Source organism: Lissotriton vulgaris, chromosome 12 (assembly GCF_964263255.1).
Source record: "Lissotriton vulgaris chromosome 12, aLisVul1.2, whole genome shotgun sequence".
NCBI classification, from domain to species: Eukaryota; Metazoa; Chordata; class Amphibia; order Caudata; family Salamandridae; genus Lissotriton; species Lissotriton vulgaris.
The window spans coordinates 247,327,210-247,342,306 of record NC_141700.1 but is presented as its reverse complement, the minus strand read 5'-3'; the positions used below and the strand labels follow the sequence as shown (position 1 = coordinate 247,342,306).

Genomic DNA, 15,097 nt, shown 5'->3' with positions numbered 1-15,097 from the left:
GTCGATCTCCCAGAGCACAAAGTCACTGCATGACCTGCCGCAACACCTTGGTGACGCACCAAGGTACCGAGCGAGCATAGTCCGATGGGTAGGCATGTGAAATTGAAAATCTGGTCATCCCACCCGAACCCTAGAAACAGTCTGTGGGGAGGAAATATTGGACTGGTGAGGTAGGTGCCCTTTAAATCGAGGCGTTCCCACCAGTCGTTGGGCAACAAAGAGCTCACAAGAGGTGGATGCCCTCCACTTTGAAATGGCAATACATCACCCATCGACTGAAATCTTTAAATTTATGACTGGTCTGACACCTTTGTCCTTCTTCTCCACTTGAAAAATATTGTTCAGGAATCCCCAGGGTGAAGGAAATAAGGGGTGATGGCCCCTTTTTCGAGAAGTTCTCACATCTTGGTTTACCATCCCTTCCCTTTTTGTGACAAGACCACGGGATGGGAGTTTTGATGGGACTTGCATAAAACTCTGTGTAATCCCATAATGGTTTGAAGTACCCTTGCACCCCTTTTTATGGACGCCCAAGTGTGACTGAACCACTGTAGTCCTCTCCCCCACCCCTAATTAGTAGGGAGGAAGGGATATCTCTTACCGGTCATGCCATCTGGAGCATTACTGGCTCCTCTGAAATCTCCTTTGCCGCCACATCCTCTGACACAACCTCTTGAGGGGTAGAGCCCTCCAAATTTCTTGTGGTCTTTCCACTGGATAGGCCAAGTATTCTATTGAGGCGTTTTTGGAACTCTAGTCGTGTGCCGGGAATCTATACCGCCGATTTATTGGGCGGTTGATCTGGTGGAGTATTGACATCAATTATCCATTAAATTGCAATCTTTGGACACAGTGTGTCTCTTCTGAAATCTGTTTTTCGCTAGCTGGAATTATCTTGATAGCCATCCATTATCGTTTGGTCCGTCCTCTTTCTAGAAAGCTTTGTAAAGCTCAAGTGAATTCCAGTCCTAATGATGACTGTGCAGTAATACAGCGTCAACGCTTTTTGTGGCCATAATTCTTGAAGGACACAATATTTTTGTTTGTGTTTTTCCTTTACACATGTAATGTTCTTTGTTAAGCCACATGTTTGGTTTGTGATGTTTGTTTTTTTGTATACCAACATTCTGTCTTGAGCGTAACCATCCTTTTAACTTTAAAATTTATGGAATAAACTATGTTTTTTTAAATTTAAAAACTTTTTCTGAATTTATGTATTTATAGGCTTCTTTTTCTTTCTCTTTTTTTTCTTCATTTTCAATTTTTACTGTATGTGGGAAGTTGTATTATCTATGTGACCTTTCCTCCTGAACCTTCTCTTAGGTGTATCGATTGTCTGTCCCTGGTTCAGGGTTGTTGGACAGCCCCTGTAGTCTCTAAATGATTTTCACTGGATAGAGCACCTTGTTTGGAGTTTATGGAGGTTGGAGTTATATGTACCGGAGAAGCGCCCTATTCCTCTTTCAGCCGGCCAAAAATTTGCTGGTGGAAGACCTTCTTGATGGACTGCTGGGTGTTGTCCATATATGAGAAGGCGTTTACGAAGCGTGATAACTCCTTAATGAAGAGTTCTCCAAAAAGACCTCCATTTGCCACCGGGACGGCTTCTCTGGTGGCTAACTCACCCAACCTGGATTCAATCTTAATCAGCAAGGAGTGGCTACGCTCCATTGAAAAGGCATAATTGGCATTACCTGAGAAACATAGGGCCTGTTGAGCGCAACCTGATAGTATAGTGGGAACGATCAGATGACCGGACTTCTAGGCATCCTCGGCCCTATCAAATATTTTGGTGAGTGGCCCCAACATAGCTAAGACCTGATCCTGACAGGGACGACAGGTAAGTGTCCAGGCCTTTTTTAGGGTCTGTGACAAATTTCTTAAGGAACATTGCCATTCTGGTGTCGATTTCTAGGGTACTTGCCACTTAATTAGCCAAGGAGGGTCTGGGGCACTCAGCCCTCAGAAGCCTCCCAGAGGTGTTGGATGAGGTAGTCGTCCTAATATTGACGTTGGGCCTGGCTTTACGTTTGCGTGTAGGGCTGACCCAATTATCAGAAAGAGGCTCAGGCATTCCCCCGTGGAGGTTAGTAAACTGCATATCACAGTCAGTTCAATAATATGTTGACTCAGGGGTTCCAGAGCCGAAGAGACCACCCTCTCTAGGGCTGCAGCTATGACATCCACTAGCTCCTCATGGATAGGGAGAAGCGACTGCTCCTCGTCAATGGACTCCACACCTGCCATAGCTGATCAGGTGAAACTAGGGGTCAATAGCAGGAATAACGAAGTAAAATGTGGTAATAACACTCCCTAGCCGGCCAAGGCAAATTTGGTTTAGCGAGTGTGTTTTGACTGCTCACTGAGAAACTGTAATCCAGCCCCTAAATGCAATGGGCCAGAGGGGAAATGCTCCACAAATGAAGCTGCTTATCTAGAGCATAAGCAAAGTCAGAAATATGCGTGGATGCAGATTGGAAGAGTCTATTGCATTTGCTACGCTCTTTGCCCTTCACTGACAGCGGAAGGAAGAAAGAACCACTAGAAACGCAACAAGGAATGTGTGGAATGCGGCAGGGAGAGGCGCATCTCCTTCCTTAAGAGACGTGTGCCCTCCACGCCCCCTACTGGGATTTTCCAGTCACCACGCAGGTCAAGAATGCGGACATACCGGAGGTCGCATAGAGCAGCGCACCTTCATCAATACTACTGTACACCGCGCATCTCGCTTTGTAAAGGCGAGATGGGTCGGTAATCAGCAGAGTGAACGTGTCTGGTAGAAACACCCTGAGCCTCTTGGGGGGGGGGGGGGGGGCACAGGGAGCCCAGCCAGCAGGGCCAGAAAAGCATTTTTGAACAAAATATTTCAGCGGAAATTCCTGCCGATAATTAACAAAATTATGTAAGCGCAGCCTCCCGTGCTTTGTTTAGAATCGTCCCCTGGGGGCATTGTATAAATAAAGGAGGGCGGTGCATGAGCCCCTCCCCCTTGACACTTATTATGGCCCGGGGTCACCACCTCCCCTGGGCTTATTTTTAATAAAAATGTGGGGTTGCTGGTTTGGCAACCCCCATGACTTGGGGACTGCCCTCTCCCGGGATTATTTTGAATAGAAATGCTGGGGAGAGCCCGCAAGGCCACCCTATAGCCCCGGGGACCACCACCTCCCTGGTGCTACAATGAAATTAGTGCAGATGGGCCCCTAGGGCACCCCCACAGCCCGAGGACCTCCACCACCCTGAGGCTAAGGTAAATATTGGAGGGGGGGCTGCACAGCCCCACTCCTGGAGCCATGGATGGCTCTGGGGACCGCCACACCCAGGACGGCTCCTACTATGTCTCGGGATACCCACCCCCGGGACATAGCTGTTTGCTATGGCTTGGCTGGAGCTTTACTGCTCCTGCCAAGCTATAGCAAATGCTGATCTGCTTACAGCAAGCAAGAACATTAAAAATATTCTCGCTTGCTGAAAGCCCAGCATAATTGCTTTTGGGCAGAGTGAGCTGCATCTTAAGCTGCTGCCTCTGTCCAAAAGCAACGCGAGGAGTTGGCAGGTACCACTGGGGCCTTGAGGCTTCCCCACGGTCACCAAAGGAGTGGGTGCCCGGGTGGGACCAGGGCACCCACAAGTGAGGCCGGGGGATGGGGTCCCCGGGGCCAAAATCGGCAAGGAGAGAGGGGGTGGCCTTTTTGTCCCCCTCTCTTTAAGCATATTATTTTTTTAAATTATAAAGTCGCCCCGAGGGATAGTCTCCTGGGTTAAAATCAGCCCATGGAGAGGGGCTTCTCAGTGTTCTCCCTTAAAATGATAATTTTTTTTTAAAATAAGGCAGTGGATGGGGTTCCTGGGGCCAAAATTAGCCGGGGGGGCACATGGTCCCTATCCCAGAATAACTTTTTTTAAGACCGGAAAGTCGGTGGAGGCCATGCTCTCTTTTTCCACCACTCTACAAACGCGCCTCCTGGAACACTGCTGGTTGGGGGATGAAGTCCCCTTGGATGCTGAGGGTCCTTGGGGAGCCAATAACCCTTCCTGTTACCTCCAGTAAGTCCGACACAGCAGGATTCCTGAGAGCTGGTCGGAATCCCCGCCCCCTTTACCACCACTCTTCAAACACAACTACTAATTTAAAAAAAATAGAAATTCACTAAAAAAAAAGATTACAGGGAAGTTGTCGTTAGGAAATAGATTTTGAAAAACCTTAGAAATTCACTTAAAAAACCAAGATTACAGGGTCGTTCTAAATACGCTCAGATTTCACAAATCAGTGAAATTCTGCAGTTAAAGCTACCTACGCTGACTAACTTACGTTCCGCAATGCAGTGCTTATGACCTTGCATATTACGTCACTCATGACCTGGTCAATGACATCACTGATGACATCTCAAATACATTACTGGCAACTCAAATGACATCACTGATTACATCATCCACAGAACCACTCGCACACCTACTCACACCCCCATACAACCTCTCGTACACCCACTCACATACCTGCACAACCACTGACCTACACGAGTACTCGCACACCCACTCACTCCTCCATAAAGCCACTCTAACACAGCCACTTACTTGTGCAGCCACTCCCACAACCATTCACTCATCCATACAGCCAGTCACATAACCAAACACGTAACCATACAGCTACTCACAAACCCACTTATTTATCAACAGTCACTCACTCACACATAATCAGCCTCTCAACACAGCCACTCACTCATCCATACAAGCCCTCTCGCACGCATTCACACACTTACATACCCATTCACATACCATACAAGCACTACTCACCCATTTGCGAACTCCCCCATGAAGCCATTCACACAGACACTCACTCTCTAATACAGCCACTCACACTCTAACTCACTTAACGAAACACCCAGTCAAACAGCAATTCACTCACCTATACAGCCATTGACACACCCAGTCACTCACTCACTCATACAGACATTGGCAAGGAAAAGATGGCTAAGCCCAGTATGCAGAGAACTGGGGACACGGCAGTGCTCAGTGGCCCTTCGCATTTTGACAACGGACACTTCCTCCATGTTGATAATTGCTGGGGTTGCAAAATTTCTGGGGAGTGCATGGCAAATACGATCCAAGCTGGTGCGATTGAGTACTGGGTAGACGTTTAAACTCTGTTAAATTGTTTGAATTAGCACTTTACCTCCTAGTAGCTTTCTTTTTTGCTGTGACGTACTCATTTGGACTCCTGTCCTTTTTACTAACCTTGAATTTTTAGAAAAACCCCCTTTTTAAACAAAATTTACATCTGAACACTTTTGTAGCAACTTTTATTCTTTTTATGATGTAATCGTATTTTAATCCAATTTATGATGTATTTACTTTTATGATACTTTGCTATCGAATAAAGTACTACAACAACAACAACAGCAATTCACTCACCTATACAGCCATTGACACACCCAGTCACTCACTCACTCAGTCATATAGACATTGGCACACATCCACTCACTCACCCATACAGTCACTCACTCAGCCATGCAACTACTGACATACCCACACAGCCACTACAAACCCACTTACCCACCCATAGAGCTACTGCTACTCACCCACCCACTCAGCCACAGACACTCAGCCACTCAGCCACTGACATACCCACTCAGCCACCATTACAGCCACTCACAGCAAATCTTACTCACCTCCATAGCTACTCACAAACCCACTTATACACCCATAGAGCTACTCCCACACCCATACGCACAATAATACATAAAGTCACACAGCCACTCACATGATATATATTAGAAGTAGTATCACTCATTAGTAGTACACCTAGTATACTACTTGAACCTTTGTAGTACATTGGTATATATATGTTTAACAATCATTAACTCTTACAATATACTCACACTTACTTGGATGGTATCATCAGTGATGTAATTTGAGAGGTCACTTGAGATGTCATTAGTGATGTCACTGACCATGTCATGAGTGATTTAATATGTGAGGTCATAGGCAGTGCATTGCCGGGCATAAACTATAGTTGGCTCAGGTAACTAACTGCTGAATTTCACAGGTTTTGTAAGAGTGAAACCTGAGCCTAACTATAACATATATATACCTATCTTACCTGTGGTTTGTTAACTCCTCATGTGGATCTAACCTGTGTAGTTAATTACTCCTGATTTAAAATACCTTGTAAATAAGTTTTCCCTCAGTCCTAGTAGGAAAGCACAACTGTTTAAACCATATTATCATTAACCTTCGGTAAAAGAATGTAAAAGTATGTGTTTTGGGCCTTGACTATATAGAAATTGAGTAACTATAGCTTTTACTTCAACTTCCATTGTTGTAACTACGAGTTGATATCTTGATATCTCATGTACTACATAAAGGAGTTATTGTTTATGATGCTGGTGACTTTCTTTTTCTGTTTTTTTACTATTCCAATACTTAAACTGAGCAGTCACGTTTTATATTTACTCCATGTTTGCAGGCATTTACTTTTTCAAACTGGTACAGAGTATGGTGGAATGGGGCTATACTAGGGATCAAGATATCAAAGGTGCCCCATACGACTGGCGCAAAGCTCCAAGTAAGTATTTATTATTTCTAAGGCAAAATAGTACAGGTAAGCCAGTGTGAGGTATGAAAAACATTCTGTGCCTTTACTGTACTTTAGTAGTTTTAATATAATTCTTTATTGGGAATAATATCCAGACTTTGTTATGGTTTTATGTTATGTAATACAAAGCTAATCACTTGTGAGATGCCCTGAACTTTAAAAAAAGCAAACATACTCACTCATTTTGGAAGGCAATGGTACACCTTCATCAGACAGATCATTAAATCCAAAAGAGTGTGGACACCAGTGTTCATAGAAGTCTTTCCTAAGGTGCGAGCAACCACGTTTTAGTGGCTGTGTTGCAGTTCCTTATTATAAAAAAAAAAATGTAGTCATGTTACCATAATTCTTAGCCACCCTTGCTGGCAACGAATTACAAGAATAACCGGTCTCAACCGCTTCAAGAAGTTAATATTTTATCACACGTAGCAGCGTCTGGGTGAGAGCTACTATATATCCTGCGTGTTAAAGTATTTGGTAACATGTAGGTCTTTACTTCTGAGTGAAGAGCTAATTGAAGGCTTCACTGATCTTTGCTAATGGGATAGGGCTGAGTGTCCAGTACGTTTTTTAGGTCGAGCATTCAAGACCTCTTGTATATACTTCAGTTAGTATATACTTATATATTAGTATATACTTATATGTGTATGTACTTTGTGGACTCTGGAGATCAGCCCTAGGGCTTGTCTGCTTCCGCTTAGGGACTTTTTTTCTGTTCAACTGCCTCTATTTAATTGTCTTAATAAAAAAGGACCAGTAGAGGACAATAAAATACCAGAATTGCTTTCTGCTGAGGGACTTTATTTTTTAAATTTTTCTGGCAACTGCCTCTATTTAACTTTCTTGAGAGAAAACGACCAGCAGAGGTCAGTAAAACACCAGAATCACTGAATAGAAATGAAATACAAGTCTGCCCCAGAAGATATGTTTGCAGACACATTACCCCGGTTCCCTGCTGGTGTACACAGTTTGTAAAAATACTTCTGCAAAGGCCACAGGGGATACTACTCACCCTAATGAGTCTAAACTGATTAATGCTGCACAGTAGTGAGTAGCACTTGAGACAGCCGTACAATGACAAATTGATAACTCGGTGAGCCTCCTTTCCAGTTACTATTGTTACCACTGGGAGTAGATGAAGGAACTCTTAAAGACCCTACCTGAGTTTCACCATAAAGTAGGACAAGAGCTATTCTCAATGTGCAAAACAAATAGTGCTAATATTCGCTATACCCTCGATGTGATCAGTGGGTTCTCTCCAATTTGTGGAGAGGGTGCTGCCTCGAAATTCACACACCGCCCCCTAGAATCCGACACCACAGTCACATACTGAGTACACACCACAACCATCTCCTGGAGCAAGAGGTGCAGGCGCACCTAGCAATGGGTGCCATAGAACCGGTACCTCTACACCTATGCGGACAACAGAGGTGTACATCCTACATTTTCCCATCCTAAGAAAGAATGGTTCACTCAGACCGATCCTTGGCCTCTGACCATTTAACTGGTACATCTCCTCTGAGCACTGTGACTGTGTCACTTTACGAGATGTCATCCCTCTGCTACGCCAAGGCAGTTTCATGTTGCTGGATCTAGAAGGTCCTCTATTAAAAATCATAGCTGCTAAACTATTACCGGCTTTAACATACGGAGCAGAAGTCTTAAATGGCAAGGATGCGGAGTTACTTAACAACGCAGTGGCAAAAACCTACAAAATACTATTCAACCTACCACGTAATGCCTCACAGGCACAAATAAGTTTGGAGTTTGGGATAAACAATCAGCAATATGCCCGGCAAGGCCAAATTTTTAAAGTTTGGAACCGTATAAAAAATGATCAGGACAATCAATTGCCTCGAGCATTGTGGCAAGAAGTAGTAGTCAACAAAAAACTTCAAGCATGGATATACTTAAGTAAAGCTAAAGAAGAATTTGGAATTACATCAATTTGGGAAAATACAATCATTCAGGAAAGCTTTAAAAAAACAATTAATAAACTGGTTATTCATCTATCGCTTCTAAAAGACAAAGAACGATTGGTAAAAAGAAAGCACTCATGGCCAATTGTAAACGACTACAAAAAAAAAACAAGTGTAAAATTACCTTCAAACTCCCTGGTCTGTCCAAAGTAAGGGAGCATTTATCAGAGTACGCTTTGGTCTATGGCCAGGTTTGTGCCATCTTCCACCTTGGAAGACAACTGAAGGCAATATGATATGTAGGTTGTGTGGGGGACAAGAAGATATTTTGCACTTGGTGTGTCTGTGTCCTGCAATAGAAGCAGAAAGGAAAGTAATCCTCAGGCGGTTATTTAATGCTCGAGGCATAAGAACTTGTAGACAAGCAATAATGGCATGTCTAAACCCGAACGATCTATTAATGAATGCTGCTTTTGTACATTTTTTAACTGTGATTGCGAAAAGCCTTTTGGAAAATTTTATGTAGATTCTTCTTTTAAAAAGATCAGCACTATTATCTGTGTGAAGTTCTTAAACATTTTCATTAATGAAGATATTTTAATGTGTACTTCTTTGTAAGATTTTAATTAATCAAACAAATAAATAAACTTGAAACTTGGATCTAGAAGGTGTATATTTTTACGTCCCAAAAAATCTAGCTCATCACCAGTGCCTTTGCTTTGTGGTGAATGGAAAAGACTACCAGTACAAGGTGTTGCCGATCAGCTCCAAGGGTATTTACAACGTATCTGACATAGCAGTCCATCTGTGGAGAAATGCCATTCATGTGTTTACATATCTAGACGACTGGCTGATAAAGACGAGCAACAGCCAACCGTGCCTAGCACACACTTAGTTACGAGTGCCTGCTTCACAGTCTAGAGTTCCCCATCAATGCAAAAAAAGCTGCATCTACAACCCTAGCAAATTCAGCCCTTCCTCTTTTCCATTCTAAATGTGTTAACAGGCCCAGCATACCCCGGCCAATAGAGGGCGATGGCATTCCAATAGTTGTTGTCTGTGTGTTTTTTCACACACACTGTTCACCCTGTAATGAAACTGTTGAGAATGATGGCTTCATACGTAGCGATTGTACTGCACGCCAGGTTACACTTGCACCCATTTAAAGAGTGACTGTCACAGCAGAGGGCACAAGCAGAATGGCATTGGGAAGATCTAGTGTGGTTAAAACCAGGACCCAGCATTGTCTCCTTTACTCTTTAGGCCCTTCCTAGACCCCATTGTGCAGCTGACCATCACCAGCGATATGTCTCTCGATGGGTGGGTTACTCAACCCACCAAAGGGCAATTCAAGGCTCTTTGGCTCCTCAGCACCAGGGCTGTCACATCAACTACGTGGAGCTTTTAGCCATTAGATCAGCTTCAAGCTTCAGCTTCAAAGCTTTTCTCCCACTTCTCATGGAGAAAACAGTACTTGTAGTGGACAATATGACAGCCGTGTAATACATTCAGAAGCAAGTTGGTGTGCTCTCTCAACTAGCACAAGAGGTCTGGCATTAAATGAATGTTAATAATATGTTTAAAAAGTACATATTTATCATGTGATTGTAAAATTTTGCATTACTTTTAAATTCGAAATATGTTTAATAACTTAAATTCGAAATATGTTTATTAATTTATAATTAAATGATAAACAGGCTTTTTAGGAATATTTTTTTAGATTCATATTTATTTATATATTTAATATTTGAAATATTTAAATTTAACATGATTTCCTATGGGGTTTCGTTTTAAGTTACTACCTCAATTATTTTCTATGGGCGGGTGTTGCAGTACCAGTGGCGGGCCATGTGTAATGGTGCACTTACTACAAAATCGTAAGTTACTACAAAAGCGCAATTTGTGAATGCCTACAAGTAGTAATGGTACTCCAAAGTGTAAACCTACTCAAAGTGAAGTTTTTGAATGTCAAGCCCTAGGTGTGCATTTGATGTAGGGCAGCTCCTAATTGGGTGGGGAGATGTCCCCACCTCCCACCCCTCTTTTCCCATGGGTATACTAACTAATTTGTAGTCTGTCCACCAGCAGGATCTACAAGATCTGGGGGTTGGAAGGGGTGGGGGGGGGGGGGGTGAGTTCAATTTGAAAACAAAGGGCCTTTCGACCAGAAAAAAGGTTGTTTTGTAACTAATTTTAACCTAGTATGATTGACCAGGTTTGTCAAGAGATATTGAAGTTATCTTGCAAAGGGTAGGACTGGGAATTCTTTAAATGCACGTTGAGTCCATTGGGGGTGGAAAGGCATGCTTGTTTAAACACCTTAGAGATGGGGGCATGAGACGACTCTGAGTGAGGTGGGGCAGGTATAATTTTTGAGAGGAACAATCCAAGGTTTCTGCATCCTTTCTTACTAGAAGGAGACTGGTGTATTGTTGATCAGTAGATGAAGGGTTGGAAGGCGTTTGGAACATGCACACATAGTACGTAATGTTGTATTGTAGAGCTGTTACATCTTCAGAGCATTTGGAAAAAGGGTGATGAGTTTTGATCTTTAACCAAAGCAAAGTGAAAAGCTGTGTTTAAGAATCGATATATAGGTAGCCTTTGTATACGGACAAGTCTGTTTGTAAAACCAGGCCAGAATCCGAGCAGTTCATACAAGGTCCCAGGCGGATAAATGCAGGTGGCTATTTTTCGACACATTCTTAGCCTCGTTATTGCGTTATTAGTTTTTAAGAAAACATTATTTGAGTTTTTTCTTTGTTTATGCTGGTTTAAAAATTCGATTTTCTTTTATCTGCTTTTGATTTTATACATGTCTGCTCTACTACTACTACTACTACTACTACTACTACTACTACTGTTATCTTTACATAAAGTAAGGTAGGAACATCATTTGTGCTACTTGGCTTGGTTTACGGACTCCTCTACAAACACTGCATGTTCTTTTCTTCTTCAGATGAGAATGAGGATTATTTTCTGGCTTTGAAAAAGATGATCGAGTCGATGTACATGGAATACGGCAGTCCGGTGGTTCTTATAGCACACAGCATGGGCAATATGTACACCCTCTACTTCCTCAACCAACAAACATCCTATTGGAAGAACAAGTACATCAAGTCGTATGTGGCGCTGGGCGCTCCATGGGGTGGAGTGGCCAAAACCCTGCGAGTCCTTGCCTCAGGTAATGCGATTAACCTAGGAGCTGCATAAAGTATGTTTTACTGTAATAAATACATTACTCGTAGCTATTGACACCGGTTTCTCAAGCTTTTATCCTTGTATTCTCTAAGTGGGAGTGCTGTGTGCTGCTACCGTTTGTTGATTAGACATTATTTGTGCAGGAGATCCGTCTCTTTGCAACTAGTGAAAATTTTACACTTTTTCCCCCCTTTACAACTGACTAGTTTTATTGCCTCTCCACTGACTTTTTCAAATTCTGGAAAGTGGTCAAAACTGATCGCTTTTCTTAATAAGTCTGCTATTAAGTAGTCATGCTCCTACAAAACGTGCATGGGTGCCAAGATGCCCAACCACAGGGGAATTTCATCCCCTATAAAAATAACCCCTAAACAAAGCTTATTTGACTGTCCGGGTCATGTACTTTATCGTTGCTGAATGGTGCTTGGCATAACATTTTTGCACCAAGAATGCACAGTATTTGTGACCGTTTTTCTTGTTGCAGATCCCTCTCTTCTCCCCCACAAGGTCTGCAGTCATTAAGTAGCCATTAAATGCAAGATGCATTGCCGATTATAGGCGATCATCTTTGTGGTGTCCACCATTAGCATGTACTAGAACTTTAATAGGTAAGATGAATGGGGGCTGCACATGGTACTGATTGATACCTGGAAAGATTTCAGTGGCAATCTTGACGATGTATGAGTAGCCTAGAGAGTGATCTCTTGGGGTCACGTGAATTGTGTAACGTATTCCACGCAGAGTTTGAATTTTTATAGCATCGGGTATGACATCAATTGATTGGCTTCTTAAATATCGTTTGTTTTCGTTTGAAAAGCTTTATTTCGGTACATTGACCATAAACGCATCACAAAGGTTAAAAAAAAGATATCATTATCTCAGTAATTAACAACATTGGTACAATTTTGCATCCAGTCGCCATAGAGCAAACAGTCAGAATAAAGTGCAGGTGCGTATGGTCAATACTTATACACAGGGGAAAAAAAATAAGAACATTACTAAAAGCCACAGTGGGTAATAAAATAGTTTTTAAAAACAAGAGGGAATACTCTCTTTTCTTTTAAGAAAAATCACGGTTAAAAATGAGTTACCATAGGTCATTTTAAAAGTATTAGTAAGCCTGGGCAGACCGTGTACTATTCAGCCACTACACGGAAGGCTCCAAAAACGTCCTCCTCATACACCACATTGAGAATAAAAAACGGGAAACAGAGTAGACTATTGGGAGGTGGAGCTCAGTTTTCAATATTCTATAGGCCTTGCTAAAGTGTCTTGTGCCCATGTTCTTACAAATTTGTACAAGCCAGCGTCTTCTTGGCGACCTATAGGAGTCACACTGGAAAAGAACATGCACCTCAGTTTCGTCCACTAAGCCACATGCAGGACATTCAATCATAACCTGTCCCCCCCCATTTTTTAACATACAATCGTAGGGGGAGGCACCCATACCTGAACTGGAGAAACAATTTTCGTGCCAACACTGGTTGGATACTATCCAGGATTGGCTCTGCCTGGTAGATATTTTTAATTAGAAGGAAATCACTTGTAAGCCGTCCCGATGAAGAGCTACACATCATCTTGGACTGCCGGTATTCCCTATATGCAGTCACCAGTGTGTTTCTACTTAGTGATTGTGACACGGTTTGGGGCTCATCCCACAAATCCACACGTCCCAATTCCATACATAGCACCTTAAGGTGCCTCAACCAAGGTTTCTTAGCCACCCCTTTCAGCCCCAATATCTCAGTTAATTCCTCACTATACGGGGCTAGCTCAGGAGTGCTCCACAAGCGTCTCCCGAAGGTCAGTGGTCTAAGTGCGACATCCTTGGTAATTGGTTTGATTCCTAGGTCCATTCTCAACGGGATCAGAGGAGTGCTTTTGGGGAGGCTAAGAAGCTGTCTGATGAACGCATTCTCAGTGTGTTCAGGGGATACGAGTGCACAATGGCCCCAAATTTCTGCACCATATAACGCAGCACTTCTTGCCTGTGCCCTGTAGGCCTCCATAGGAGCATAGACCTGCTTGTGTGATGCCCCCTTAAAGAATTTATGGATACCTCCCGACACCTGGGTGAGCTTCAAGTTACACTTATTAATCTGGGCTCCCCAGTCCTTGCTCTCCGTCAGGGTAATGCCAAGATAGTCAAACACCACCACTCTTTCGAGTGGTTGGCCCCCCAGTGTCGGATTGCTGCGTGTGCTTTTACCGCCATTAAAGACCATATATTTGGTCTTCTGAAGGTTTATCTCCTGACCCGATGTTTGCAGAAGACAACAAAGTTGTCGAGCGTCCTCTGGATACCCATAGGGGACTTGGCCAGCAACAACGTGTCGTCTGCAAACATCAGGGCTGGTACACTGCGCCCTGCCAGTTTGGGGGCATCAATGTTAAGACCTTTGTTAAGATGGTCAATGAGTCCATTAACAAATAGGGCGAAGAGTGTTGGGGCCAGGACGCATCCCTGGCGGACTCCTCGCATAATTGGAATTGGGGATGTAAGATTGCCATGTTTGCCGTACCTGATTTGGGCATAATTGCCCTCGTGCAGGCGAGCAAACAAATGGCAAAGGTAAACCGGGACCCCCATCTCCAAAAGGATCGACCACAGCCTCTCTCCGGGGACCAGGTTGAACGCAGATTTCAGATCTACAAATATTAAGTATAGAGTGCCACTCTCTATACTCACGATCTTCCAGTGAATCATTTGTAATCTGAAAATCTGGTCGACCGTAGATGTCCGTGCTCTAAACCCAGCTTGGAGTGGAGTTAAAATGCTGTGATCCTCCATCCATCCGTGTAAACGCTCTAGGAGAACACGAGCAAAGATTTTTTGGGTTACATCCAAAAGGCTTATGGGCCGATAATTCGATGGCAGGAGTGGGGACCCTTTTTTAAAAATGGGTATAATTTCAGCCCCGCCCATGTGGGGGGCATGGGGATGCCCTCCAGTAGAGCATTAAAAAACAAGGTAAGATAATGACCCCAAACTGAGACTTCGCTATGAAAAAGATCGCCTGGTATTCTGTCTAACCCTGGTGCTTTGTTAGGTGCTATTTTCTCCAGTGCAAACTCAACTTCACTAAGTTGTATTTGTGGCCCAGTGACCCCTCTTAGTTCTCCTTGACCTCCCTCTATTGTGTTATGAGGGCCATTAGCTGGGGGAGCATAAAGGGGTTGGAAGTGGGCAACCCAAACATCCTCGCAAATATTGGGCTCAATGACAGATTTGTGGTTCCTAGAGCCCTCGTTGACTAAATTCCAAAAGGCTCTAAGATCCCGTACTAACAGGGCTGCCCTAATATCTTCCCACTTCTGGTTTTCCCAGCATGTTTTGGCCTGTTTCAATTCCCTAGTATAAGCTTCCCGTGCTTCCAACAAA

The 15,097-nt window shown here is 43.4% G+C and overlaps 1 protein-coding gene across 1 annotated transcript in view; it reads left to right on the top strand.

Moving 5' to 3' along the window:
- PLA2G15 (phospholipase A2 group XV) overlaps positions 1 to 15,097 on the top strand; it is a 146,525-nt gene that overhangs the window by 116,110 nt on the left and 15,318 nt on the right. Inside the window, exons 4-5 of the mRNA XM_086947755.1 lie at positions 6,467 to 6,565; positions 11,474 to 11,698. Coding sequence (XP_086803881.1) covers positions 6,467 to 6,565; positions 11,474 to 11,698 — 324 coding nt within the window. The remainder of the gene's footprint in view (positions 1 to 6,466; positions 6,566 to 11,473; positions 11,699 to 15,097) is intronic.